Source organism: Zea mays, chromosome 3 (genome assembly GCF_902167145.1).
Source record: "Zea mays cultivar B73 chromosome 3, Zm-B73-REFERENCE-NAM-5.0, whole genome shotgun sequence".
In the NCBI taxonomy this organism is placed as follows: Eukaryota; Viridiplantae; Streptophyta; class Magnoliopsida; order Poales; family Poaceae; genus Zea; species Zea mays.
The window spans coordinates 168,384,272-168,410,100 of record NC_050098.1 but is presented as its reverse complement, the minus strand read 5'-3'; the positions used below and the strand labels follow the sequence as shown (position 1 = coordinate 168,410,100).

Here is a 25,829-nt window from a genome sequence, read left to right as displayed (position 1 = left end):
CCCCTTGTGTTCCATCTCGCGCTGACCCATCTGGGCTGGGACACGCAGCGACAATTTACTCGTCGGTCCAGGGACCCACCGGGGTCGAAACGCCGACAGTTGGCGCGCCAGGTAGGGGCCTGCTGCGTGCTGACGAACAGCTTCCCGTTAAGCTCCAGATGGGTAGTCTCCAGCAACCTCTCCAGCCCAGGACGCTGCTCCGTTTCGAGAGTCTCGAGTTCATGTTCCTCGACGACAGCTACGACATGGTACTCCTTCCTCCGCCGCGCGACAACGACAACGACGGTCGTCAGCCCGCCCGACGGCGGCGGAATCGATGACGTCTTCCCCACGTGGCGGAAGAGCGGCATCCGGGTCTGTCCCGTCACCTTCCCCGCCGTAGGAGGAGGAGGCGGGGCAACCATGGCCAAGCAGGAGGCGGCACCTCATTGGCTGTCGAGCGAGTCGACGACGCCGGCGCCCCAGCGGGGGACACGTCGGGCGTTGACCTCGCGTCTGAGACGAAGACGAGCGTCGTTTCCCCGCAATACGCCAACCCCAAGCGGACAGATGACACCAGCACGCTCGCGAAGGACTTGCTGGGCGTTAGCCTCGTACTTGAGATAACGGTGCAGTCCGTCCCCGACGTGACTTCGTCACCATCCATCGATCAAGAGGTATCGTCCGTTTTCCACCATGTGCCTTTTAGATTCAGCTTCGACCCACCAAGCGACCCCGCTTCGGTGGACGCTTTCATAAAGGCATATCCTAACCTTCTGGGGTACCATATGTGGTCAACCTGGGATGGACTGACGGCCGTCTCGACCTATGGGCCCCCGGGTTCCGAGGAAGATGACGAGCCCGACTCTGGTTGGGATTTCTCTGGGCTCGGTAACCCCAGTGCCATGTGAGACTTCATGGCCGCATGTGACTACTGCCTCTCCGATTACTCCGATGGTGGCCACAGCCTTGACGACGAGGACTGTGGCCCAAGTCGCGAATGTTTCCACGTCGATCTAGGGGGTCTCGACGAAGGCAACCATCTTGGTATGCCAGAGGATGGCGATCCCCCTAGGCCTGTGCCTCGCGTTGACATCCTTCGGGAGCTAGCTGTGGTCCCAGTCCCTGCGGGGGGCTAGGACACACAGCTCGAGCAAATCCGCGAGATGCAGGCCAAGCTCGACGAGGAGGCAGGACAACTTGTGCAGCTCCGGCAGAACATCGGGCAAGAGTGGGCAGGCCGAGCACTAGCCGGAGAAGCGCGTCATCTGGCCCAGGACGTCCAGCACGACATCGCTGACGATGCCAGGGCAAGGCTGCCCCCGGCTTTCAGTGGGGTCGGCCAGAACCTGGCTGCAGCAGCAATACTACTCCGAGCGATGCCGGAGCCATCCACCACCGAGGGGCGGTGTATCCAGGGAGAGCTCAAGAATCTCCTGGAGGATGCCGCGGTCCGACGGGCCGAAAGCTCTGCCTCCCGAAGGCAAGGGTACCCCCCGGAGCATCGCGCCGCGACTTCCCGATTCATGAGGGAAGCCTCGGTCCACACTGGGCGCACGTGGGATGCAAAGCCTGCAGCCCCGGGTCGCCTCGGCAACGAGCACCACCGCCGCGACCGTCGAGCCCACCTCGACGAGAAGGTGCGCCGAGGCTACCACCTCAAGCATGGGAGACGCTACGACAGCGGGGAGGATCGGAGCCCCTCGCCCGAACCACCCAGTCCGCAAGCTTTCAGCCGGGCCATACGACGGGCGCCGTTCCCGACCCGGTTCCGAGCCCCGACTACCATCACCAAGTACTCGGGGGAAACAAGGCCGGAACTGTGGCTCGCGGACTACCGACTGGCCTGCCAGCTGGGTGGAACGGACGATGACAGCCTCATCATCCGCAACCTCCCCCTGTTCCTCTCCGACGACGCCCGAGCCTGGCTGGAGCATCTGCCTCCTGCGCAGATCTCCAACTGGGACGACCTGGTCAAAGCCTTCGTCGGCAACTTCCAGGGCACATACGTGCGCCCTGGGAACTCCTAGGATCTCCGAAGCTGCCGCCAGCAGCTAGGAGAATCCCTGCGGGACTACATCTGGCGATTTTCGAAGCAGCGCACCGAGCTGCCCAACATCACCGACTCAGATGTCATCGGCGCGTTCCTCGCTGGCACCAATTGCCGCGACCTGGTGAGCAAGCTGGGTCGCAAGACTCCCACCAGGGCAAGCGAGCTGATGGACATCGCAACCAAGTTCGCCTCTGGTCAGGAGGCGGTCGAGGCCATCTTCCGGAAGGACAAGCAGCCTCAGTGGCGCCAGCAGGAAGACGTCCCCGAGGCGTCCGCTCAGCGCGGTACGAAGAAGAAGGGCAAGAAGAAGTCGCAAGCGAAACACGACGCTGCCGACGCAGATCTTGTCGTCGCCGCCGAGCATAGGAACCCTCGGAAGCCTCCCGGAGGGGCCAACCTGTTCGACAAGATGCTCAAGGAGTCGTGCCCTATCGTCAGGGTCCCGTCAAGCACACCCTTGAGGAGTGCGTCATGCTTCGGCGCTACTTCCATAAGGCCGGGCCCCTGGCGGAAGGTGGCAAAGGCCATGACAACGACAAGAAGGAGGGCCACAAAGCAAAGGAGTTCCCCGAGGTCCACGACTGCTTCATGATCTACGGTGGGCAAGTGGCGAATTCCTCGGCTCGGCACCGCAAGCAGGAGCGCTAGGAGGTCTGCTCGGTGAAGGTAGCGGCGCCAGTCTACCTAGACTGGTCTGACAAGCCCATCACCTTCGACCAAGGCGACCACCCCGACCGCGTGCCGAGCCTAGGGAAGTACCCGCTCGTTGTCGATCCCATCATCGGCAACGTTAGGCTTACCAAGGTCCTCATGGACGGAGGCAGCAGCCTCAACATCATCTACGCCGAGACCCTCAGGCTCTTGCAGATCGATCTGTCCACGATCTGGGCCGGTGCGGCGCCCTTTCACGGGATCATCCCCGGGAAGCGCGTCCAACCCCTTGGGCAACTCGATCTACCCGCCTGCTTTGGGACTCCCTCCAACTTCCGAAAGGAAACCCTCACGTTCGAGGTGGTCGGGTTCCGAGGAACCTACCACGCAGTGCTGGGGAGACCATGCTACGCCAAGTTCATGGTTGTCCCCAACTACACCTACATCAAGCTCAAGATGCCGGGCCCCAACGGGGTCATCACCGTCGGATCCACGTACCAACACGCGTACGAATGCGATGTGGAGTGCGTAGAGTATGCTGAGGCCCTCGCCGAATCCGAGGCCCTCATCGCCGACCTGGAGAGCCTCTCCAAGGATGTGCCAGATGCGAAGCGCCACGTCGGCATCTTCGAGCCAGCAGAGGTAGTTAAGTCTATCCCTCTCGACCCCAGCAATGACGCCTCCAAGCAAGTCCGGATCGGCTCCGAGCTCGACCCCAAATAGGAAGCAGTGCTCGTCGACTTTCTCCACGCGAATGCTGAGGTTTTTGCATGGAGTCCCTCGGACATGCCTGGCATACCGAGGGATGTCGTCGAGCACTCGCTGGATATCCGAGCTGGAGCCCGACTCGTGAAGCAGCCTCTGCGCCGATTCGACGAAGAAAAGCGCAGAGCCATAGGCGAGGAGATCCACAAGCTGATGGCTGCAGGGTTCATCAAAGAGGTATTCCATCCCGAATGGCTAGCCAACCCTGTGCTTGTGAAAAAGAAAGGTGGGAAATGGAGGATGTGTGTAGACTACACTGGTCTAAACAAAGCATGTCCGAAGGTTCCCTACCCGCTGCCTCGCATCGATCAAATCATGGATTCCACTGCTGGGTGCGAAACCCTGTCATTCCTTGATGCCTACTCAGGGTATCACCAAATTAGGATGAAAGAGTCCGACCAGCTCGCGACCTCTTTCATCACACCCTTTGGCATGTACTGCTATATTACTATGTCATTCGGTTTAAGGAATGCAGGCGCGACATACCAAAGGTGCATGAACCACGTGTTCGGAGAGCACATTGGCCGAACGGTCGAGGCTTACGTCGATGACATCGTAGTCAAGACGAGGAAAGCCTCCGACCTCCTCACTCACCTTGAAATGACATTCAAGTGTCTCAAGGCGAAAGGCGTAAAACTCAACCCCGAGAAGTGTGTCTTCGGAGTCCCCCGAGGCATGCTCCTGGGGTTCATCGTCTCCGAGCGGGGCATCGAGGCCAACCCGGAGAAAATCGCGGCCATCACCAACATGGGGCCAATCAAGGACTTGAAAGGAGTACAGAGGGTCATGGGATGCCTTGCGGCTCTGAGCCGCTTCATCTCGCGCCTTGGCGAAAGAGGCCTACCCCTATACCGCCTCTTAAGGAAGACCGAGCGCTTCACTTGGACCCCCGAGGTCGAGGAAGCCCTCGCGAACTTAAAGGCGCTCCTTACAAGCGCGCCCATCTTGGTGCCCCCCGCTGCCAGAGAAGCCCTCTTGATCTACGTAGCCGCAACCACTCAGGTGGTCAGCGCCGCGATCGTGGTCGAGAGACCAGAAGAAGGGCATGCATTGATCGTCCAGAGGCCGGTCTACTTCATCAGTGAGGTACTGTCCGAGACCAAAATCCGCTACCCACAAATTCAGAAGCTATTGTACGCGGTAATTCTGACGTGGCGAAAGTTGCGACACTACTTCGAGTCTCATCTGGTGACTGTGGTGTCATCCTTCCCCCTGGGGGAGATCATCCAGTGCCGAGAGGCCTCAGGTAGGATTGCAAAGTGGGCGGTGGAGATCATGGGCGAGACAATCTCGTTCGCTCTTCGGAAGGCCATCAAGTCCCAAGTCTTGGCGGACTTTGTGGCTGAATGGGTCGACACCCAGCTTCCAGCAGCTCCGATCCAACTGGAACTCTGGACCATGTTTTTTGATGGGTCGCTGATGAAAATAGGAGCAGGTGCGGGCCTGCTCTTCATCTCACCCCTCGGGAAGCACCTCCGCTACGTGCTGCGCCTCCATTTCTCGGCGTCAAACAACATGGCCGAGTACGAGGCTCTGGTTAACGGGTTGCGCATCGCCATCGAGCTAGGGGTTCGGTGCCTCGACGCTCGTGGCGACTCGCAGCTCGTCATCGACCAAGTCATGAAGAACTCCCATTGCCGCGACCCAAAGATGGAAGCCTACTGCGACGAGGTTCAGCGCCTGGAAGACAAGTTCTATGGGCTCGAGCTCAACCACGTCGCTCGACGATACAACGAGACTGCGGACGAGCTGGCTAAAATAGCCTTAGGGCGGACAACGGTTCCCCCAGACGTCTTCTCCCGAGACCTACATCAACCCTCCGTCAAGACCAACGACACGCCCGAGCCCGAGGAGGCCTCGGCCCAGCCCGAGGCACCCTCAGCCCCCGAGGGTGAGGCACTGCGCATCGGGGAAGAGTGGAATGGGGTCACGCCTAATCTAAACTGGCAGACCCCGTACCTGTAATATCTCCACCGAGGAGAGCTACCCCTTGATAGAGCCAAAGCTCGGCGACTAGCGTGGCGCGCCAAGTCGTTCGTCTTACTGGGTGGCGAGAAGGAGCTCTACCACCGCAGCCCCTCAGGCATCCTCCAGCGATGCATATCCATCGCCGAAGGTCAGGAGCTATTACAAGAAATACACTCGGGGGCTTGCGGTCATCACGCAGCACCTCGAGCCCTCGTTGGAAACGCCTTCCGACAAGGTTTCTACTGGCCAACCGCGGCGGCCGACACCACTAGGATTGTACGCACCTGCCAAGGGTGTCAATTCTATGCAAGGCAGACACACCTGCCCGCTCAGGCCCTGCAGATAATACCCATCACCTAGCCGTTTGCTGTGTGGGGTCTGGACCTTGTGGGTCCCTTGCAGAAGGCATCTGGAGGCTTCACGCACCTGCTGGTCACCATCGACAAATTCTCCAAATGAATCGAGGTCCGACCCCTAAACAGCATCAGGTCCGAACAGGCGGTGACGTTTTTCACCAACATCATCCATCGCTTTGGGGTCCCGAACTCCATCATCACCGACAACGGCACCCAGTTCACTGGCAGGAAGTTCCTGGACTTCTGCGAGGACCACCACATCCGGGTGGACTGGGCCGCCATAGCTCACCCCATGACGAATGGGTAGGTAGAGCGTGCCAACGACATGATTCTGCAGGTACTTAAGCTGAGGATCTACAACGACCTCAACAAGTTTGGCAGGCAATGGATGAAGGAACTCCCCTCGGTGGTCTGGAGTCTGAGGACGACGCCAAGCCGAGCCACGGGCTTCACGCCGTTCTTTCTAGTCTATGGGGCCGAGGCTATCTTGCCCATAGACTTAGAATACGGTTCCTCGAGGACAAGGGCGTACGACGACCGAAGCAACCAGACTAGCCGAGAAGATTCACTGGACCAGCTGGAAGAGGCTCGGGACATGGCCTTACTACACTCGGCACGGTATCAGCAGTCTCTGCGACGCTACCACGCCCGAGGGGTTCGGTCCCGAGACCTCCAGGTGGGGGACTTGGTGCTTCGGCTACGACAAGACGCCCGAAGGCGCCACAACCTCACTCCTCCCTGGGAAGGGCCGTTCATCGTCGCCAAGATTTTGAAGCCCGAAACATACAAGCTGGCCAACAATCATGGCGAGGTCTACAGCAACACTTGGAACATCCGACAGCTACGTCGCTTTTACCCTTAAGATGTTTTCAAGTCGTTCATATACCTCGTTCTCTTTACATACACAAATAAAGTCTAACCATCAAGGAAGGGTTAGCCTTGCCTCGGCAAAGCCCGACCCTCCCTCGGGGGCTAGAAGGGGGAACCCCTTCTGCGTCAAAATTTTCCTCAGAAAAAATCTTTCTGCCAGAACATCTTTCGCGCTTTTCGACTACTTCGATAGTGGGATCCTGAAAATGACGGAGTACACGTAAGCGGCAAGGCCAACCGAGCCGAGGGACTCCTACGCCTCCAGGATACGGATACCTCACTCATCACCTTCTGCGATAAGTAACTCACGCTCGGATAAGTGATTCTGCTGACCGAACAAGTCTTAACGCTCGAAAACTTTTCTGCCAAAACGATTTTTCGTGCCTTCTCGACTATATCGATAACAGAATCCTGCGGATGAGTAAGAGTACACGTAAGCGGTGAGGCCGACCGAGCCGAGGGACTCCTACGCCTCTGGGATACGGATACCTCACTCATCACCTTCCGCGATAAGTAACTCTCGCTCGGATAAGCAATTCTGCTACCGACGAACAAGTGCTGATACTCGAAACAAGAGGAAAAGAAACGCAGCTTTATAACACGACAATGATATGTTTGGGCCTCGGCGGCCGCAAAAAACATACGCACACTACAGACAAACTGTTCCTGCAGGTTCAGACATCAATAGGGGGAGCGACACGGGCGAAGGATCTCCACCTCGAAGGAAGATGTCACCACCGCGCCTGGGCCATCGCCGCCAGGGTCTCCTCCAGGAACCCGACCCAAGCAGACGGCTTGACCAGCCGCTCCGTAGCCTCAGCCAGCTGTCCCCCGAGGACATCAGTCCGGCTCATGGCCTCGGCAGCCCGACTCCGGGGTTGGTCCCGCCAGTGGATGACCTGGCCAGGTTCCAGCCGCCGCTGCTACGCCTCCTCGGCCTGGGAAGTCACCTGCTCCTGGGCCGACAAAGTTTCTTCTCGAGCCAACTCCACCTCTGTCCATGCTGATACCGCTGCCTCTGGCTCTGGCTCATCGCAGAGCAGCCGAGGGTTCCTTAACTGAGCAAGAGAAGCCTTGAGTGGCAAGGCCGACCGAGCCGAGGGACTCCTACGCCTCCGGGATACGAATACCTCACTCGTCACCTTCCGCACAGGGCAACTCATACTTGGTTAAGCGGTTCAGCCGGCCGACAGGCGAGTCCTGGTGCTCGAAATGAGGAAGAAACACGGTATTGCACCCAAAATACCTGGATGTTCAGGCCCCGACAGCCACAATGAACAGACATCGGCACTCAAGGTGCCATTACAAACGGAACTCCGGTTCCACTCCCGCGGGTATGAACAACCTCCACATCGGGGGGCCTGCGGGACGACAAACTCCAGTTGGCTCGCCGCCAACCACTGCAGTAGCGATGACCTCAGGGCAGGCGCTGCTGCGACAAGGCCCTCGCCCGCGTCCCCACTCGAGGGGCGAGGACAAGCTATCAAAGCCAAAGAGCCGAAGGTCGGTCCACGGGTGGCGCTGACGATCTCGTCGGTAGGGAAGCTTTCTCCAGCTGCCACCACCTCAGCACCGACGATGGTAGCCACCTACCCACCGGTAGATCCCCACTCAAGTCCTCCCGGATGGGCGAGCATCGACCTCCGCGTGGAGGCGTCATGCCGGAGCGAGGGCAGGACAGCCCAAGAACACGAACGCCGCCCTAGCAGCGCGCGACGTCTTGGGCGGTCCCCCGGTGCGCGCAGCGCAACAGCCACCCGTACAGCGGGTGATAGCCACACTCCGCCCAGCGGTGGGAGGTGGCACCGGAAGCTGTGCCAGAGCCAGCTGAGCCAGCGAACCAGGCATGCTGGAGCTGACGACGCTTGCGGCCGATTGGCCCCGCGTTGTCGAAGTCCGCCTCCTCCGCTAGGCCGGTGAGTGCCTTCTCCCCTAAATGCTGAAGGAAGAGATGGCCTGCCAGCCCGTACGGGAGGTAGAGCTCCGGCTTAGCTCGCCCCCTGCCCTAGCAAGGATGATGAAGATCCTTGAAGCTGAGGGCGGGGCAGAGGCTACAGCCCGGCTTGCTTCTCCCCACCATCGAACTGGTGGTCACCGTCCTGGGTGACAATTGGTGAGGGAATGCAGCCGGGCTGGCTGATGAAAATCCTTGAAGTCGAGCGATGGCTGAAAGGTGCCAACCTCCGCGAAGTTGCGCTCCTCCAATAGCAGCAAGACGAAAGCAACGCGGGTGCTACCCATCCGGGGGCTCGGAAGGTGGAAGGGCGCAATGCATGAGGGGAGTGCGAAGGCGTGGCTGCCACCCAAGGGGGTCGATCCCTTTTTAAAGGCGACTCTCCCCACTCGCGCCCTCAGGCGTCGCGGACTAAGTCTTCACCAACGCGCTCCAAGGTCCTCCCCCTACGATACGGGGGCTGGGTCCCACGCGTCATGCGAGCTGGCCCAGGACAGAAGAAGCCAAACCGCCGCGCGTGGAGCGTGTAACCACCCCGCGGTTACAAGCACTCCTCCACCTTCGCCTAAACCAGCGGGTGAAAGGGCAGACCGCCATGCAGGCAGCATGCAACTGCACCACGGGGATGCACCCTTTCGACTTCGACGCATCCAGCGTGGATGCCCAGGCCCACACGTCATGTAACCGGCGCGCCGGTTACTACGTACGAAAAACTGCACCGCCACTTACGCCAATGTCGCACCTTCTCGACTGCGGAACTGGTACCGTGACTCGAGGCAACCCTGCGTATGGCCCAACAGTGCCAACCAAGCACATCGGTCACAGGTCAGTCAGCCGCGGAAGAAGGCGCGACGGTCGATATGGCCAAAAGTGGGCCGACAGTAATGGCGGCGGTAGGCGGGCGGAAGCAACAGTCAAATCGTCTGCAGGCTCACGTCCCCTCCTGGAGCAGCAGGGGAGCCCTCTCCCACGGCGTGAAGACGACGCGCCCGTGTTCCGTCCCTCGAACGGCTCGCGCAACGGCTGCCCCGCGAACCACTCGTCCCATCGCATTAACTCCACGGCAGGGTAGGCGACACCTTTGGCAGGCGAAGCGGGCGACGCTTCACCTCCGCCATGATGACCGCGTCAAAAAAGGTGCGCCACATCGTTCAATTTCGTATCCTTTTCCTCTTCCCCTTTCTCTCTCTTGCTACAGGGACCGGGAAAGGGGATACTCCGAAAGGGATCCTTCTCTGCGAAGGAAGCGGGCCCCGAGCCCTCCTACTGCTCAGGGGTTCGAAGGCTGGCCCCTCGAAAGGGTTCGACAGCCGCCTCAGAGCACTCGGGCTCCGCGCCCACTACTGGTCAGAGGTTCGAAGGCTGGCCCCTCGGAAGGGTTCGACAGCCGCCTCAGGCCACTCGGGCTCCGCGCCCACTACTGATCAGGGGTTCGAAGGCTGGCCCCCCGAAGGGTTCGACAGCCGCCTCAGAACACGCAGAGCGAGGGATGACTCTGGGTACATCCGATACATGGCCGAGGCTCGGGCTACGCTTCCGAGGTACCCTAGGACATTTCCGAGACCAGCAGGAGCGATTCTGTAACGGAATCCCATCAGAGGGAGGCATCAAGCCCTCGGACCCTATCAAACGGGACCGGGTCCGGCAAATCACCTGCAGGTACTTTTGGAGCGCACCTCTGGGCCACTAGCCGACCCTTATCGAATGGGGCACGGGCGTCCACTCGGATCACCCGTTAGCAACTCACTGGAGACACCATGATCGGCGCCCTCCGAGGGCAACATGGCACTTTCCCCCCTCCTCCTTGTGGAAAGGCGACGAAGGGGCATATGATAAAAGCCGAGTCAGTCCTTGACTGTCCTCTCGCTCTGTGCGGAGGCTCGGGGGCTGCTCTCGCAAACCCGGCCCTGGCCAAACCGTTGACGGCGTCAACATACCAGCCCGAGAACTCAGAACCTGACCATGCACCTAGGCTACGATCAGATCGCATGAGGGAACAACCAGACCGGCCGAGGCGTCACGAAAGGCACTAAGACCTCGGAGGAGTCAAACCACTCCTCCGAGGCCTCGGGGGCTACACCCGGCGGGTGCGCTCGCGTGCACCCACCGGAACAAAATGTAACTGAGAAAGGTCGGTCCCCTTGCAAAAAAGTGCGACAAAGCCTCCAAGCGAGTACCAACACTCCCTTTGAGGCTCGGGGGCTACTATCGGGGACCATAATTAGGGGTACCCCCAAGACTCCTAAACTCGGCTGGTAACCACCATCAGCACAACCTGCAAAGGCCTGATGGGCGCAATACAGGTCAAAGCTCCGTCCACTCAAGGGACACGATCTTGCCTCGCCCGAGCCCAGCCTCGGGCAGGAACAGTAGACCCAGGCGGATTCACGCCTCACCCGAGGGCCTCCTCAAGCAACGGGCGCACCTTCGACTCGCCCGAGGCCTAGCTCGGGCAGGCTTCATAGTGAAGCAATCTTGGCCAGATCGCCTCGCCAACCGACTGTATCGTAGGAGCATTCAATGCAAGGATCGCCTCACACCTTATCCTGACGCGCGTTCCTCAGTCGACAGGCCGAAGTGACCGCAGTCACTTTGCCCCTCCACTGACTGACCTGATAGGAAAACAGCGCCGCCTGCCAGGGTGAGGCTGACAGCAGCCGAGTCCAGCCTCAGGCGCCATAGGAAGCTCCGTCTCGCCCGACCCCAGGGCTCGGCCCCTGCCTCGACCTCGGAAGACGGTCTCCGCCTCGCCCGACCCCAGGGCTCGGTCTCAGCCTCGACCTCGGAAGACGGTCTCCGCCTCGCCCGACCCCAGGGCTCGGACTCAGTCTCGACCTCGGAGGAGTCACCGCCTCGCCCGACCTTGGGCTCGGACCGACCACGTTACAGGGGGGTACATCATTACCCTACCCCTAGCTAGCTCAGGCTACGGAGAACAAGACCGGCGTCCCATCTGGCTCGCCCCGGTAAACAAGTAATGATGGCACCCCGCGTGCTCCCATGACGATGGCGGTTCTCAGCCCCCTACAGAAGCAAGGAGACGTCAGCAAGGACCCGACAGCCCCGACAGCTGTGCTTCTACAGGGTTCAAGCACTCCTCCGATGGCCACGACATCACATGCACAGGGCACTAACACCTCTCCGATAGCCACGTCGTCATGTACATAGGGCTCTGGCTCCTCTCTGCTAGACACGTTAGCATATTGCTACACCCCCCATTGTACACCTGGGCCCTCTCCTTACATCTATAAAAGGAAGGTCCAGGGCCCTCGTACGAGAAGGTGGCCGCGCGGGAGGACGGGCTGACGAGCAGGCTCTCTCCCTCTCTCGCGAACGCTTGTAACCCCCTACTGCAAGCGCATCCGCCCTGGGCGCAGGATAACACGAGCCGCGGTTCCCTTTTTCCCCCTTGTGTTCCATCTCGCGCCGACCCATCTGGGCTGGGACACGCAGCGACAATTTACTCGTCGGTCCAGGGACCCCCCGGGGTCGAAACACCGACACTATCCTTTTCATTAAGGGCACCAATTAATTCATTAATTTTGTCTACTTTATTTCTATCTAATCCTTTAAACAAATTAGTATAGTCTACTTCATCATCAGATGACTCTTCATCACTAGAGGAAGTATACTTGGGAGTGTCCCGAATACGTACCTTCTTCTCCTTAGCCATAAGGCAAGTATGGTGTTCGTTGGGGAAGAGTGAAGATTTGTTGAAGGCTGAGGCAGCTAGTCCTTCATCCTCATAGTCGGAGGAGGAGCAGTCGGAGTCCCATTCCTTCCCGATGTGTGCCTCGCCTTTGGTCTTCCTGTAGTTCTTCTTCTCCCTCTTCCCGTGCTTATCTTGTGCCTAGTCATTATCATTATCGAGGCATTGAGCTATGAAGTGACCAGTCTTACCGCATTTGAAGCAGGAGCGCTTTCCCCTTGTTTTGTTCTTGTTGGGGTACTCCTTGCGTCCTTTTAGCGCGGTCTTGAAGCGCTTGATGATAAGCGCCATCTCATCCTCATTGAGCTCGGTAGCCTCTACTTGTGCTACTTTGTTTGGTAGCACCTCCCTGCTGCTTGTTGCTTTGAGAGCAACGAGTTGTGGCTCGTAGACGGGTAGTGGACCGTTTAGTGCATCGTCCACGTATCGTGCCTCCTTCACCATCGTGCGCCCGCTCACGAATTTTCCAAGGATTTCCTCGGGCGTCATCTTGGTGTACCTAGGATTTTCACGAATAAGGTTCACAAGATGAGGTTTAATTACTATAAATAACCTGAGCATGAGTCGGACGACGTCATGATCCGTCCATCTTGTGCTGCCATATCTTCGGATTTTGTTGACCAGGGTTTTGAGCCTGTTGTAGGTCTGTGTTGGCTCCTCTCCCCTGATCATTGCAAACCTCCCCAGCTCGCCTTCCACCAGTTCCATCTTGGTGATCATAGTGGCGTCATTACCCTCATGTGATATCTTGAGAGTATCCTAGATTTGCTTGGCGTTGTCCAAGCCGCTCACCTTATTGTATTCATCCCTGCAAAGAGATGCTAGCAAAACAGTAGTGGCTTGGGCATTTTTATGAATTTGTTTATTTATAACCACAGAGTTATCAGTACTATCAAAGTGCATTCCATTCTCTACAATTTCCCAAATACTAGGATGGAGAGAGAATAAATGACTACGCATTTTATGGCTCCAAAATGAATAGTCCTCTCCATCAAAGTGTGGAGGTTTTCCAAGGGGAATTGATAATAAATGCGCATTTGAATTATATGGCATGCGAGAATAGTCAAAAGAGTAGTTCTGATTGACCGTTTTCTTTTTCGACGAAGAGTCGTCGTTGTCGTCCCTTGGTGAAGAAGATGATGCATCGCTGTCGTAGTAGATGATCTTATTGATGCGTCTCTTCTTCTTCCCGTCTCTCTTCTTGTGACTCGAGCCTGAGTTAGTGGGCTTGTAGTCTCTTGGCTCGTTGAAGATGGACTCCTTTTCCTTGTCGTTGACCACCATCCCCTTTCCCTTAGGATCCATCTCTTCGGACGGTTAGTCCCTTAGATGAAGAGTACGGCTCCGATACCAATTGAGAGTACCTAGAGGGGGGGTGAATAGGTGATCCTGTAAAATCAAACACTAAATAGCTACAAACTTGAATATAAAGATGTTAATGCGAGTTAATCAAGTTTATGAAGCGAGCTCTTGCGAACACAAACAATCACAGAGAAGAGCAACACAAGAGACACACGATTTTTATCCCATGGTTCAGCCAAGTAACACTTGCCTACTTCCACGTTGTGGCGTCCCAATGGACGAGGGTTGCACTCAACCCCTTTCAAGTGATCCGATGATCAACTTGAATACCACTGTCTTTTCCTTTGAGATCTTTTCCTGTTTGCGAGGAATCTCCACAAGTTGGAGCCTCTCGCCCTAACAAAGTTTTGATCACAAGAAGCACAAGAGTAAGGGAGGGAAAGCAACGCACACAAGATTCAATCCGCAGCACACACACGCACACAAGCCAAGACTTGAGCTCAAAGCACAGCACAGGGAGTTCACAACTCGAACGGAGCTCAAATCACTAACACAACGAATCAAATGTGTGGAGGCGGAGTTTTGATGTCTTAGTATGCTTAGAGAATACTTGGTGTACTGCTCCATGCGCCTAGGGGTCCCTTTTATAGCCCCAAGGCAGCTAGGAGCCGTTAGACATCAATTTGGTAGGCAATTTTTGCCTCCTATCGAGTGGTGCACCGGACAGTCCAGTGCACCACCGGACAGCCACCGGTGCTTGATTTCCTTCCATACCGGGCGCAGTCGACTGTTGGTCCTCGGGACCGGTTGGTGCACCGGACAGTCCGGTGTGCCCAACCGACTGTTGACGCGGACCACGTGTCGTGCGTTGATCACGCGGACGACCATTGGCTGCTGGCGCCGTTGACTCACCGGATAGACCGGTGCACCACCGGACAGTCCAATGAATTATAGCCACGTCGCCTTTTCTTTTCTCGAGAGCAGCCGGTTCACTGTTGACCAGCCTGGGGCACCGGACACTGTCCGGTGCACCACCAGACAGTCCGGTGTGCCAGGCCCGAGCTGGTGTTGGCTGTATTTTGCCAACTCTTCTCCAATTCAAATCTTCTTTTCTTGGCACTGTTTCTAGCACTTAGATAACCATGTTAGTATAAAAAACAATCTATTAAGTCTAGAAACATATCTTGTTCTTGATTTCACACTTCTAACTCATTTGGCACTTAAGAACTTACTCAATATGTGTTGGACATCTAATCACCAAAATACTTATAGAAATGGCCAAGGGCACATTTCCCTTTCAAAAACAAATGAGTATTTCATCTGGAACTCTTTGATGGCTCTCTCTTACTCAAAACGTCTTTATCTGCCTACTTTATCTCAATATGGTTTGGAGGCTTAACTCAATATTATGTTTATTTTTTATTAACTTAGTTTCTCTTTCCTTGGCAGTCAAACCTTAATAGTTCAACATCAAATCTTCTAGACTCAGCTGGAAGGCCATTTATAGCATCCTTTTTGGGTCAATCTGGATCAATTCCAGGTTTCTATCATTCTGGTGAGCATATATATAATATACAAAAAAACTTTAGGCAGTCCATTTATACTACATGACGTACAATAAGTAAGATTTCTTTTCCTGATAGTTTCAAAGGCTTGCATAACACTCATGGAAGTTACAACACAAAGGAATGGTGTCATATGAGTGGCCTTTTAGTCCTCTAGGATTCAACAAAGTTAGCATTCCTGGGAGATTCCCTTCAAAAACCTTCTAGTTGCCATCTCTCAGGTTTTAATTCATATATTGCAATTCATTTAATTATTTGGTAAACGTACATGTCTCAGGTTCTAATGCTCACCTTCAAATAACTCACTTTTACACTTTTTTTGCCCTCAAATGCTTGCATGAGTTTTTCATAGGGCCTCGATGTTTTTAGTAGTTTCTGCTGATGAATTTTCTTTCTTACTAGTTATGACATATCAACAGTTCTTTTTTGTACTGAATACACAAAAGATAAGCTGATTTTCTGTCAACTCAAGACATTGTTTGCTAGCAGACTTCATATCAGCTCCACAAGAGCTACAATACCGACACACAGATGGCTTCATGCGATAACTGAACTATTATGCCTTTTGATTTGTTTCTAGTATGGCAATGAGTTTTTAGATATATATACTTACTAAAAGGCACTTATTTTCGTTGATTCTATAAGATGCAACTGCATACATATTTCATATGTCATTTATTCTGATGCATTGTTAATACGCTTCTAGCAAAGATTTATACTTGATGACTGATACCCCAATGTTTCACCGGTGTTTTCAATTTGGTCCCAGAGGCTCAACGCCAGATGCCTCACCATGCGATGATCCTCTCGTTGTTGCTGGTAGAGTTATGTTTTCTCTGCTTGGTTCAAGTCGCTCCCAGGCATTTGAGGCATCAAGGCGCGTTGGTGATACCCCCTTCGAAGATCGTCTCAATGTTGCGATGGTTCCCTATCACTCTCACAAGGCATCCGTCTTCTAAGACGCTAGATTGAATTTTAGATCATAATTGTCGTAAAACTGATTTGTAAAATAGTGATCACGTTGGCACGTATAATGCAACCACCGATCATCGTGCACATCTGTAAAGACGCTGCAAATATCGAAAAACATGTATCAGATCAACGTAATTTATGTATATCCAAGCGTCAATTTATGGCACTTTTTGTTACATTTTATGCTACAATTAAACCAAATCCCTTGCTGTGTTTTATGCTATTTTATGACATTTATGCTAAAATTCGTACTCATTTACAATGTTTTGGTTCATGTTTTACACTTAAATCCGTTCGAGTCAAACCCTCGCACTGTCGTACACGTGCGATTTTCATGCTGTAATTTGGTCTCCATTTGTCGTTACGAAACAGATCGATGATTTACGCTAAAATTCATACCCATTTATGTTGTTTTGGTTCACATTTATGATGTGTTTTATGTTGAAAACTTTCCACGCAACATGCATGAATCTACCCGCTACATCGTCTGCGATTTTCTCGGCGTCACTCTCTATTACGAAATAGATCCAGGATTTACGCTAAAACTTGAAATTGTTTATGTTGTTTTAGTTTATGTTTTACGCTCTGATCTGCCTGAACCAGAAACAGGTTTATCGCGCGTACACCAGCTCAACCCACAAAACACGTGCGGGTTTGCTTGGCTGGGGCTTCATAGTACTAATGGAAGCCCTAGACTTCCATCAGCTCGTGCTTTGATACAATTTTTATATATTATATAAATAGGTATTAAGATATTTATTCAAATATAATTATTGTTTATTTCTAAACACTAAGGTATATGTGGTCTGGTGGTTAGCCCCGAATTTCCGGAGCTAGGGGTGTGGGTTTAAAAGCTCGCTCTGTCCCAGATTGCGCGGTGTGGTAGCTGCGTGGGTAGGGTCGGTGCTGAGCAGGCGCTGGGATCGACAGGGCAGTAGCTGAGAGAGGGGCGATAGAACCAGCCAGAGAGTGTGGGGCGGGACTAGAGTGTCAGCGTGTCCATAGGGTAGTAGCTGAGAGAGGGACGAGAGAATCAGTCGGGGCACGTGGGTTGGGCCCAGAGTGTCAGCGTGAAGGGTGAAGTTGTGGTAGCACCAAGTGTCCACATTAGGTTCTTAATAGAGTGGTATGGATAAATAGGTACTGAGATATTTATTTAAATATAATTATTGTTTATTTATAAACACTAAGGTATGTGTGGTCTGGTGGTTACCCTCAAATGTTTGGAGCAAGGGGGTGTGGTTTTGAGTGCTCGCTTTGCACTATTTTTTGCACAGTGTGGTAGCGCAGAGGGTGAAGTCGTGGTATCACCAAGTGCCCATATTAGGTTCTTAATAGATTAGTGTATATATATATATTCGCAATGTAATATTAAGAATACCTATAACATTCAATTCTTACCAACAACTATTACTATTTCAGTAATTCAGTTTTTTTCAACTGAAATTGAATATCTGTTGCATTCCATATGATGTTATTGTCTCCACATGGATAATGAGTGACCGACAGCGGGACACTGTTGCTAGGAAGGGGTTTAAAGCATACTACATATCTGTACTGATGCACTGGAGAGCAGGTCACACATCAGGTGGCTGATGGACAAACTAGACCCAGTGGACATGACTAGGGCTGGAAAAAAAGCTCGAGCTCGACGAGCTGGCTCGGGCTCGCAGCAGCTCGGCTCGGCTCGGACCGGCTCGACGCTCAGAACGAGCCCGAGCCGAGTCTGTTTGTGTGGCTCGTGAAAAGAGCGAGCCAGCTCGGCTCGGCTCGGTGCAGCTCGCGAGCTGGCTCGTGGCTCGACCCAACAACAATTTGTTACATAAAATCTTAATTACCATATAATATTAGTACAAAATAGACAATAATTTATGTTATTTGAGATTACTATACAAAAATAATCTATTTTCTATATTATATTAGTGATATATTTATTTTACTAATTTAAAATATTTTTAAGATTTTATATTATAATTTAGAGAGTAGATTTATATTTATGGCTGGACTCGTTGGCTCGGCGAGCCGGCTCGCGAGCCCGGAGCGAGTCGAGCCGCTTTTTCGAGCTCGCCAGATGAGCGAGTCAAGCCGAGCTCGGCTGTCACACCCGGCTTTAAGGGACAAAGCCAGGTGCATCTCATACATGCGCCAAGAAGACAACATATGCAATAACAGAGTGCATAGAGATAAATGTCACAATAATCAGAGTATTTAATACATAGCGGAAGACTTATTACAAAATAAAAGAATAAATATAAAATGAACTAAGGATCGTCGGCGCCAATGTCAACTGAGAAACGCCACCTAGATCAGATCATACTCCTCGATACGTGGCTCCTCCTGAATCACCTGTTCTTCTCCTGTGGGGGGTGTGAGACAGCAAGGGTGAGCTCACACATGTTCATCGCTCAACAAGTTGTGGGGAATAATGTGACATGAACTCACAAAAGGTGGGAGTTTATGAAGTGTAAGGCTGATCAACAATAGAGGTTAAAGCTGAGCATTGCTTTTATAAGTTGGTCAAAATTTTATTAGCAGTTACTAAGTGTAAGTAAATACCAAACCTTAAATAAAGTAATAGAACAAAATTAATAAATAATCCCATGCATATGCAAATGACAAATTGAGTTTAGATTCCATAATTTAATCATCGGAGAGTCCTGAGCCGCTCATGACCGTGAGCTCGGCTAGTATACCAGTTTTTCACTCTGCAGAGGTTGTACCCTTTACCCACAAGTCATGTTTCCCATGTCGCCAGGGTTAGCTAGGCCCTTAGACACTACCAAGGTGAATGGCTAGGGATCCACTACGAGGCCTTTGCAAAGTTCCACTAGCTTCCGAAAACCCGCTACAGTTTATGGGAAGAGCACTTGCAAGAATCTCCCGTCCGACCGCCATCGCAGCAAATCAACCCGAGAACCTCCTTGCATGCAACTTCCCTACTGCCCTTGCCCCTTTCGGGTAAGGTAGTCTTCCACTAGCTTTCCTAATTAGTCAGCCAAGGGCGTCCCATTAAACCCTTGTGGCGGCACGTGTTTCTCAAGTTAAGCTCCATGTTCCAATTAACAATAATATAATGATCTTGACATGAACATAAATAAAATAACATAATAACTGGAACATGGATATAATAAATAATTATCCCAAAATCATGTAAAGCAATAGCAAAAACTACCCATGTGATTCAGGGGTAAACAAGGTAATGAGATAAACAATCTAGGGTGACCTATTGGGTCCCATCAAAATTAGACCTATGCATGGTAAATGATTACAAAGAACATTATTGGGTAACAAAAGTGAATCAAGGGCACAACTTGCCTGGCACTTGAGATTCCAGTTACCAGGGTGATTCTTCAGATCCTCGTGACCACACGCTAGTCGTAGCAATACAAACAAACATGATATAGACAAAATTAACATCACACCAAACATAAGTACAAACTGAATAATAATAATCTACACGTCGCTACAAGATCGTGGGAACGAGAACCACTAAAATTGGAGTTACGATTAAGGAGTTATGATTTTATAGAGAATTTATGTGATTAAAATATTAAACTATATTATAATTTGGTTAATATAAATCATATGAGAGGTTATTCTATAAATAATTATCTCAACTTTAATCTAAGTTATAAATTGACCATAGATCTTATTCTAGTAGGTTATAATGATAAAGAGATTAACAAGACTAACCAACATAAGTTAAATAAAGATCTAGTGATAAAATAATGAGACATGGTATAAGAAATGTTTTTATTGTATAGAAAACATTTATACGAGACTAACGCAACTTGAACGGATCAAATCGGAATCATAGATTTTAAGTTATGAATTCCCAAAGTTCGTATGTGCTTGCTACAAAATTATTTGAGTAATCATGTCTGGTATGGGTTTCATGCTAAAACAGTGCTACCAAGTAATAGACAATATTAATATAAAATTATAGGAAGTGGAATGGACTAAAAAGGATTTAATATGAATTTTCTATGATTTATACAAGTTTCTACCATTATTTTTGTATTAAAAATGAATTTAAAATGAATTTCTCTGATTTTATTCGCTGTCTGGACTGTGCGCATGAATTCAGAGAATAACAGAGGCTAACACGTAAATTTCTTAAGACTCAGTGAACAGTCCTATGGATTGCGAGTTGAATCTAAAATAACAGATGGGTTCTTTAATATAATTGTCGAGGCCGAAGGGGTATTGCGCGACCTGAGCCGCTTGATCTGTTTTCAAGGGACCAGATTAGATCGAACCACATCCAAACCGGTATGCCAGGTTTTAATCTGAGTCGCAACTTGCCAGATCCACGGTTCAGATTTCCCCGCTCGAAGGGTTACGCGCGACGTGATCACGACCATTGAATACCAATCAATGGCCATCGGTTCATCTTTAACCCCTGTCCGTCGAATACGCTGGCGAGGGAGACCGCTCAAGTAGCCGCCATTACCACGGCGCTTCAGGTGCTCCCAAAGCCTAACCGAATACAACTAATCTACGTGAAGGAAACAGGTAAGCAATCAAGAGTTCTTACCAGTTTCAGAGCCCGCGCAATCACGAGAGTCCCGGCCGCGGAGAGGTCCCGCATCCGACTGGTCCTTTGTGACATCCATTGTGCTGGTGCGGCCGCGCGCATGCAGTTGTCGCGGGGCACGGTTGCTATCGCATAGGAGCGTTCCCGGCCGCCATCCTCTGCCAAGAACAGCTTCAGTGGCCTCCGGCGAATCACCCAGCCCCGTTTGACACCGAGCGGCAGCATGGCCCATGGGTGAGGATGGAAGCCTCCACCTGTGGTTTCTCTCTCGCTCACGTGGTTGTTTCTGGGCTGGGTTTTGCGGTACGTGGCTTCTACCATGCAGAGCTGTGGCTTCCTTTTTTTATGGACGAGACGTGGGGCTGCTCAGCTGTATTTAGCTCCAGGCGAACGGAAGAAACAGACTTTGGCGCTCGACGTGTGGCTATGGAGATAGAGGCTGGGAGTCTGCGGAGAAAAGGTCTAGCTGAGATCCAGTGCATGCGGGTGGTTGTAACAGCTTCAGGAAGAAGCCGACTGCCTGCATGGCCCCAGCCCCCATGCGCGAGCGTCACTTGTGCGGCGTGAGGGATGTAATGCATGATGCCATGCTCATGTCGTGCTGAGGCAAGTGACCAGAGAAATAATAAACAAAGGACTTGTGGCCTAATCCTAGTTGATCGGCTGGTGCTTTTAATCCCAAAGCAGTTAGTGTTCTGTTTTTTTTTTTGCGTCTCCATTTTTCACAATCGAAATTGAAATCGGATTTAGATAAAGTTCAAATTTCAAGCTTAATTCAAATGCTCGATCAAAAAAAATCCAGAATGCCATGCAAATTTTATTTATTGATTGACTAATTATTCACCTAGATAAATGCTTCTATATACATAATTTCATAAGAGAATAATTCACATATATTTTTTTTATTTTAGGGTAGTATTATTTTTGAATGTGCAGACAAATTAAAAGTTATCTCAAAATAAATGTACATCACTTATTTGCCATTTTTAGGGGAATAACCTCTAGTGTAAAATATTTATTAAGAGATTGGTCAAATATATAGCAAGTTTTTTTTTTATTTCTATTTTCCTTTGCACGTCCAAAGTTTCAAATTTGATTCAAATTAATTTTTTTCTGTATTCACAAAATCGAATGCAACAACCAAAACTCCAATATGCTCTCAAAATTAAACATTTTATTTAGTATTTTATTTAATAATCCCAATGCATGATTCACGCAAAAATAAGTATTTTTTTAGAAGAAGTGTATAACCTTTATCAAGATATGTTTTAATTAAGAGTACTTATAAATATATAGTTCAACAAAGTAATAACTAAATTCATATAGGGATCCTTTTATTTAATCTTTGTTAGCCAACAAATTAAATTTAGGAGATGTTACTTGAACAGTAAGAAAATTCTTATTAAAGATATTTTGTTTCAAAAACCCTTGGATAATTTTATGAATTTCTAAAATAGAATTTTGGGTACTACATCGGCTCGGCTCGTTTCCACCCCTAGACATGACTATTCGCCCTAGTCCTGGAAAAGAGCTGAAAATAACAAAAGATACCGTCAGGTTGATATTGGGTTTGCCTAGCGCCAGCGGTGGTAGAGATTTCACTGATTGGTACGGGGAAGTTGATGCAACATCAAAGCTCAGACGAGATTTGAAAATATCAAAAGATGAGTTCGATGTAGTGAAGCTGTAGGACAAACTTGTTGAAGGAAATGATGATCAGTTGTCCATTCGCTGTTTCTTTCTTATACTATTCAACCGCCCATTGTTCTCATTACAAACAATGAAGTGTTAATGACTAAAAACATGGACCACATGGCTGACATTGACCGGTGCCAGTTGCTATATACTGACCTATGTGACACTGCCAGCCAATGGCATAAGAGGAGTACTATATACATTTTATATCTTTATTTTCTCAGATATACTACCTGTATCACCTGATGAGCCCTTCATCCCCAGAAAACAAGTACGAACACCTCGTATTAAGTTTTTTGATAAAGAAACAATCATAGATTTGATCAGAGCTGATAAGAGGAGGCCCCGTCAATCCGGGGAACCTTTTGGCCACTGTGAGGTAAGACCGTTTTTTTTCTTAACATGAGTAACTACTTGTATAGATAACATGTTTACAGATACTAATATTTTTTTATCTTATTTGCCATCTGTTCTGTAGTACGAGCGAGACATGCTACGTTGCTGCGCCAGAACGACCAGTAAATGACATTTTCAATATATGTGCCCCTCGCATCAAGCACTTGATCGCAAGCAAAATTCATTGTATGCCTGCCTTTTATCGCTCAGGTTTCGAGGCACTCCTTGATTGTCACGACAAAGAGGTTGACCAGTATTGTGCAACTCTTGAAATTACACATCGCAATCTAGTAGCCAAGCAGATACAGTTATCTCAGACTTTTGAAGAAATGATTGACGAGGTCATCCAAAGAGCTTCGGATGCTGCTGCTTCTACTGACTCTGTATAAGGTAACTTTTTATTGATCATGTCACACTACATTAACCTATGCCATTACATCATAATTATATATATTTTTTGAACTTGCACACTAAAGTTTATAGGTTTTAATCCCACCAAACTACATGATACTTATGTCAGTCACGCATATTACTTATGTTCCGGATACCTCCTATAATGTAGCCATCCCATTTCATATCAATAATTATCCCACAGACACACATATCTTGTTCCATTATGTATGCAGTGTTCCACAAATCAGGCATACTACAATATATCTTTGTTCAATTATGACAATGTGTTACATGCTACCTTGATTTTGGTACCACAGAGCAGGGTACATCTTCAGTTCATCCCACACCAACGGCTCCACAAACCAACACTGTCCCTAACGGTACGCCTGGGGTTACGTTCGTTGACAATCATATGGACGAGCACACCACCCATACTCCAGTGCAAGATACACAAGGCACTATTCCGGTTCGTGTTTCATGTGTATACGATTCTATTTACTTTTTTTACTTTCAATTTCCATGCTCTCAAATTAACCCATAAGGAACTTTTAACAAGCATATTATTTGTATTTTCCAAAACAGCAAACTGGCAAATCTGATGATGTTGATGATGTTAATATGAGCTTATTACCACTTTTTGATTCTACTCCAACAACTAATGTATGTTTATTAATCACACCTCATTATCCACACCTTTTGCAATAGTATATATATTTTTCCACTTAATCTATTACAGGCCCCCATTGTTGATTAGAACAATGGTAGTTCTCTTTTGCCGGAACACCAGACTGAGTATATGTTTTTTATGCTCCCGTCATGATATGTTTATCCATCCATTACAATTAGAGCTAATGCATACCCTTTGTGTGAAATAGGTTGGAGAACAAATTCGTTCTGATGCTCCTCAAGAACAAGGCCCTCCAGTGTTTGACCACACCCAGTTGCACATGTCGGCTATGACTTTGATTTAATTATTGTTTAGTGTCAATTTTTAATATACAATACATGTATTTATATCCCCCAATATCATTTCATTGTTCTTACCAGCATCCACAAATTAAAATCGAATCAGTTCATGATCACCCACCAAAGCTTTCACGTTTGGATTGTGATCGGGGATTGATTGATTACATATGTGCACAACATACAAACACAAGAAGGTAGTAACTACAAATCCATATGTCAATTAACTTTTTTATTCCATATACTAAATGTATCATATATTGCTATCCATACATTTCAATAACATGATGGTATGTTATTATATTGCCACAGGAGCATAATAGATTTCAGTGGCTATGGTGGCACGTTGCTCGACATCATTTAGGCCTTTTCACTGAAAAATGTCTAGATAACTTCTTCATGCAGGGATTCATAAATTGAACTCGTGCAGATGATGAAGTGTCACATCCTGCATTCAAGAGGGATAGGCTAATCATGGATGTCAACGTAGGGGTAAGGTTTTCAATTAATCTCTTGCATACATTCCTTCTATTATCATAATTTGGATTATCACATATATTTTTTTGTATTTTACAGGGTGTTCTCAATATGGAAGAGTGTGAAGAACGTAGTAAGAATCCACATGCATTTACCACCACGATACTAGCAAATTTGCTTGATACTCTCCTCCCACCCAACAAACAACTCAGGGCATGCATAGTGGTAAGAACAGACGTGTGCTCAATCTGATTATTAACGTTCTCGATCGGCCACGGCAAGAAGGTCAGCATAGCAATGCTCGACCGAATGAGCCTCACAACCCAGGATTCGGTGGTCTGCCACCGGGCGCAATGGAGAAATTAGGGAAGAGATGGCTAAACTATTTCGAGATAGGTTCACAGTTAGTGTAGCCAAAGTAGGTCAATCATATCAAAAGTCATACAATCACCGGTTTGACACTATCCCATATCCACAAGGGCAAGGATAATAGAGTTTTCCAAATATTATGGTGAAAGTGGTAGAAACACATAAGAACATGTAGGCCAGTTTCTAGCACATCTAGGCGAATTGACCAATGGGGAAGTCTTTCGTGTTCGTTTATTCTCTTTATACCTTACTGGTACCACTTTTGCATGGTACGCCTCTCTACCTCCTAATTCCATTAATTCCTGGATTGATTTAGAAAGTAAATTTTAAGAGCATTTTTCTCGGGAAATATGAATTAGGGTTGGCTGATTTAGCCTCAGTCTGATTGGGACACGAAGAATCAGTTAATGATTATATCCGGAGGTTCTGGGACACTAGAAACCGATGCTTTCAGATCCATACTCACTGCAATATCAAACTTTACTTTTGAGTTCCTAATTCATTGTTAGTACTTGTTCTACCTTTTGGCCTTCGCTATCTACTATAGTAAAACATGTTTACATACTCTTGCATTGTTCGAGCGGACAGTTCTAATGAGTTCCTACTTGCTGCATCTCCCATATATGTGACAGTAATTTTTCAACTTTTTTCGCTATACCTTTAGTGCCTTGTATCATCGTTTGCAGCTGTACTTCTAGAGCTACGTAGTACATATGTTATTTAGTTGATGAGGTGCTCAACTGCACATGTTATTTAGTAAGGTGAAATGGAGCAAGGGGCAAAGCTACATGAAGTTACTAGGATCAGCTGACCGGTATAAATATGTTATTTAGATGTATGTTTCCTTTTGTTGGG

The 25,829-nt window shown here is 49.8% G+C and overlaps 1 protein-coding gene and 1 non-coding gene across 2 annotated transcripts; both read right to left on the bottom strand.

Moving 5' to 3' along the window:
- Positions 1-15,084: 15,084 nt before the first annotated feature.
- LOC111591237 (small nucleolar RNA snoR35) lies at positions 15,085-15,162 on the bottom strand. Its single transcript, XR_004857473.1, has one exon. It is a non-coding gene; the product is annotated as a small nucleolar RNA snoR35 (small nucleolar RNA).
- Positions 15,163-18,305: 3,143 nt separating this feature from the next.
- Positions 18,306-21,136, bottom strand: LOC100276311 (uncharacterized). The gene is made up of 3 exons (XM_008676455.4): positions 20,682-21,136; positions 19,460-19,515; positions 18,306-18,501 (listed from the first exon to the last, which is right to left on the bottom strand). The coding sequence occupies exons 1-3, from the start codon at positions 20,911-20,913 to the stop codon at positions 18,487-18,489; spliced, it is 303 nt and encodes a 100-aa protein (XP_008674677.1). The 5' UTR covers positions 20,914-21,136; the 3' UTR covers positions 18,306-18,486.
- Positions 21,137-25,829: the final 4,693 nt, after the last annotated feature.

Bases quoted from the DNA above. Each gene is read 5' to 3' on its own strand.
- LOC100276311 (XM_008676455.4), bottom strand. From the start codon at position 20,913: ATGGGCCATGCTGCCGCTCGGTGTCAAACGGGGCTGGGTGATTCGCCG. The intron at 19,516-20,681 runs GTAAGAACTCTT...TGCTACGACTAG, and splicing joins TTGCGCGGGCTCTGAAACTG to CGTGTGGTCACGAGGATCTG.